Consider the following 4,040-nt stretch of genomic DNA (forward strand, 5'->3'; position numbering starts at 1 on the left):
CCCACCTCGCCTCCGCCACCGCCTGCCTAGCTCCAAGAAAAGACACGAGGCTCTTCACGGGCCGACTTCTCTACCACACCCGTAAGGTGTTCGACGCTTTGCCCACGAGGTACCATGGGTAGTGAGGATGAGTTTTTTTTCAATAACTTCATGTGTTCATCCAACAATTCATCCTCGGTTGATGACGATTTTGTGGTTGCGACTATGGTCGTGGGTGACCACATTGCTAGGAAGTGGCCAAGGTTTAGGTGCTCCATAGAAATGGCTTAATTGGAGTAACAAACTATACAATACGAACAAGTACTGTATTTATTCAACTAAATTTCTAATATGATTTTTTTTAAACATATTGTTGTATCCCTGTTACCTTTATCTCCTTTTGAGCACTCTGGTACAGACAGATAAGGTACGTTCATCTGATAACTTGCACAGCCGCTCCTGCCCCCAAGCAGCAATGCCGGCGGTGACGTCACTACCGCAACCGGCGCCGGGGCCGGCCGCATTGCGTCGCCGGAGGTTCTCCCCGGCGTCTTTGCGTCGCGCCGCATCCGGAGGGGGCTCACGCTGGCGGAGCGAGCGGCGGCTCATGTCGGAGCTGGAGCGCACGGTGACGGCGGGCGCGGCGGAGCGCGTCATCCGCGGCTACGTCGGCACCAAGTCGGAGCGCGCTGCCCTCGCCGCGCTCTCCCGCCTCCTCATGGACTCCAACCCCCTCGCCGTCCCCGTGAGCCCCCGCACACCCCTGCTTCTCTCCAAGTCCCCCCTCTCTCGCTCGCTGACCTCGCCGGCGAAATTCTGAATGTTTGCTGCAGTTCTACGAAGCGGTGACCCAGGCCCGATGGTTCAAGTGGATCTCGATCCACGCCGCAGCCGTCGCCGCCTTGCTCGAGGCCAACGGCGCCGCGGAGGAATCCAGATCCCTCATCGCCGACTCCGCCGCGCGGCTCGAGTCCGGCGCCGAGCTGGCTCTCTTCTACTGCGACCTTATGGCGGCCTTCTCCTCGCGGGGCCTGAAGCGACGGGCCATGGATTTCTACGCGCAGCTCCGGGCGATGCCGACGCCGCTGCCCGGGGGCGGCAAGACCTACATGGCCATGATTAAATCCCTCTGCATGTTGGGCCTTGTCACGCACTCGTTGTCTCAGATCGGATCGAAGGGGAAGGGGGATGAGATTTGGGCTTGGTAAAACTAGCTTGCTTTCCAAGGGATTTGTGCTCGCGTGAGTACCGGTCGCCACACTTGAAGCAGAGGCCATTTGCACGCCGGTGGTCACGCAACTGGCGCTCTCGGGCCAGCTCGTCGTTGGGTTGCCCGGCGCCGCCTGCCCGTGGTGCGCCCCCGAGTCGTGGTGGTGGTAGAGGGGGAGGCGGTGGGCGACCCGCTGGAACAATGCGTGGGCGCGGCCGTTGGTGACCGGCTTCCTCCTCTACTATCCTGGCAAGGACAGCCGGACGTGTGACGCTCGACGGTTCCTGAAGGCGAACTGCAGCCCGCAAATCATCGTGCAATCCGAGCAGGAACTGAGTGACGAAGATCTTCGGGTTGAGAGTCGTGTCGAGGGCGAGCAAATGATACATGTGAGCTTCAAATTCTGTCCGATACTCTGCCACGCTGCCGGTCTGTCGAAGCTGCAGGAGTTTGTGCATTTCCACCTCGAATTCGTCTGGACCGAATTCACTGATCAACGCGGTGGTGAACTCCTCCCAAGTAGAGGACCGGTGGCCATGGCGAAACGCCTGCAGCCAGTGTGCGGCATGCCCCACGATGTAGAGCGTTGTTGTGGTGACCCATGTGTGCGGCGGGATGCGGTACAGGTCGAAGTAGGCGAGGCACCGGTCGATCCAGAGGCTGGGCGCGTCGCCATCGAAGCGCGGAAAATCATGCTTGGGCGGCTTGACGGCGTACTCCTGCCCTTGGTCGTAGTGGACGCCGCGCGCTGGCCCGTGGGCCGCGGTCTGGCTCGTGCCCGGGAACATTGGGACGCCCCGTGTGGGCAACAACGGCGGCCCCCCGTTGCCGAGACGAGGCGGAGGTGCGTGCGGAAGGGGCCCGTGCTGCTGCTCCAGCGACGTGACCGAGGACCCCTGCGGCTCGCCGTCTTGTGCGCCGGGCGCTGGCTGTCGCGGACGCGTCCCCGCGGTCGGAGATGGTGGCGGATCGCGGAGATGCCGCACGTCGTCGACGTCCGCCTGCGTGAGATCCTGCTGCTTGCGAAGATGCGCCAGATCGGACGAGACTTGCGTGTTGAACGCAAGATGCGCCTCGAGCTGCTTCTCGCCCGCGCACGTGCTGTCGTCGAACCGCGTCAGAAGGGCCTGGATCATGGATTTGAGCTCGTTGGATGATTCTGCCATGGCGTTGAGAACGTGGCGCGTCTGAGCAGAGGGCTTGGACGAAGGAGCCATCGCCTCGCTCTAACTCCAGCCAACCCCACGGGGGATTTCGTGTGGATCTCGCCGGAGCGGACCACACCCCACGCGGTGGATGTTACGGCCGGTGAAAGGAACGGGGAAAAGGGCGCGGCGGAGCAAAATCCGGTGGGGAAAAAGTGGCTCTGAGTACCAAATTGTCACGCACTCGCTGTCTCAGATCGGATCGGAGGGGAAGGGGGATGAGATTTGGGCTTGGTAAAACTAGCTTGCTTTCCAAGGGAAGAGAGATACAGAGATTAGGTGAGGATTCAAATTCAGGTTCAACTCACACACGCCTCCACAGATAGCCCTCACTGGCTTATAACCCACACTACACGCACCCAGTGCCACCCTTACAAGTGGGCCCGTGCCAACTGGCCACAGGGCCCCAACTCACTCGTCCACCGCATCCACCACTGATGATGTAGGTGTGACAGGCCTCGCCGCCGAGGCCGAGGAGGCGCTCAAGGAGATGGTGTCTCTGGGGTACCAGCCGGATGCGTTTCAGTTTGGGTTGGTGGCGAAATGCTATGGGAAGGCAGGTCAATTGGCTGAGATGGAGAGGGTGATTGCATCCATGTCGGACGCTGGCATCCGGCTGGGCACTGGCGCGGCGAACATTGTCCTCTCATGCTACAGCGCTTGCCGTGACCATGGCAAGATGCTAGCGTGGCTGAAGAAGATGCGGAAGTTGCGCGTTGCACCGACAACCAAAGCCTACAATTTCGTGCTCAACTCCTGCCCGACGGTGGTGTCGATGGCTCGGCAATTGGACCCTTCGCTCCCGCTGTCGGCGGCGCAGTTGGTGAGGAAGCTCAAGTCTGCATCTCCATGGCCGGCAGAAGCTGAGGTGGTGCAGGAGCTTCTGGCAGCCTCGTCAGTGTTGAACAAGGCGATGGTTTGGTCAGAAACTGAGGTGAAGCTGAACCTGCATGGGTTCAGTATAACTTCAACCTATGTGCTGATGCTGCAGTGGGTGGACTCAGTGAAAGTGAGCCGCACATTACCATTGGAAGTGTCTGTGGTGTGTGGTGTCGGGAAGCACAGCGATGTCCGAGGTGAGCCCAAAGTGCGGGAGCTGGCACAAGAGGTTCTGAGCCGGATGGGGAGCCCTCTGCAGCTGTCCGTGAGGAACAAAGGCCGGCTCATGGCGAAGCGAGACAGGTTGAAACAATGTCTGGCCACTGAGTGGACTTCCGTGGTGCCTGAGGAGAGCACGGATCAGTCACCCAATGCAAGTGATCAGCACCCATTTTTGCCTAAATGTTTGAGAAAACTCGGGCATATATTTTCATCATTTCTGTCGGTTTCCAGATGAATGGCAAGATGTTCAGATCAGGAAGTTCAGAATAGGCATAACATCTTTTTTATGTTGTGGAATGATACAAGATGGGTGTTGTGCAATGCTGTAAAAAAACTATCAGATTTTTTCATCTCTTTGGGAATGGTGAATAGGGGCTTAAAGCACGAATATGCCTAAGCCCCCGACTGCATGTTAGACTTGCCCCTCAAGTCCTCTGCAGCTGCCTTAAGGTAATTGCACTGCCTTGCTGAAAATTTTCCAACTCGTTGCTAGTGTTTAACCCCTGCTTTGGTGTGCCTTACTTTATCGTGAAATTGCAGCAACC

General features: G+C 58.5%; 1 protein-coding gene across 1 annotated transcript; it reads left to right on the forward strand.

Moving 5' to 3' along the window:
* The first annotated feature begins 422 nt into the window (after positions 1-422).
* Positions 423-3,730, forward strand: LOC119320785 (pentatricopeptide repeat-containing protein At2g17033-like). Its single transcript, XM_037594731.1, has 3 exons — positions 423-724; positions 813-1,119; positions 2,850-3,730. Exons 1-3 carry the CDS (start codon positions 455-457, stop codon positions 3,728-3,730), a joined length of 1,458 nt encoding a protein of 485 aa, XP_037450628.1. The 5' UTR covers positions 423-454.
* The last annotated feature ends 310 nt before the right edge of the window (positions 3,731-4,040 follow it).

Source organism: Triticum dicoccoides, chromosome 6B (assembly GCF_002162155.2).
Source record: "Triticum dicoccoides isolate Atlit2015 ecotype Zavitan chromosome 6B, WEW_v2.0, whole genome shotgun sequence".
Classification (NCBI taxonomy): domain Eukaryota; kingdom Viridiplantae; phylum Streptophyta; class Magnoliopsida; order Poales; family Poaceae; genus Triticum; species Triticum dicoccoides.

Coding starts and splice junctions, on each gene's coding strand:
- LOC119320785 (XM_037594731.1), top strand. CDS start 455: ATGCCGGCGGTGACGTCACTACCGCAACCGGCGCCGGGGCCGGCCGCA. Junction 725..812: donor CCAACCCCCTCGCCGTCCCC/GTGAGCCCCCGC, acceptor TGTTTGCTGCAG/TTCTACGAAGCGGTGACCCA. Junction 1,120..2,849: donor TAAATCCCTCTGCATGTTGG/GCCTTGTCACGC, acceptor TAGGTGTGACAG/GCCTCGCCGCCGAGGCCGAG.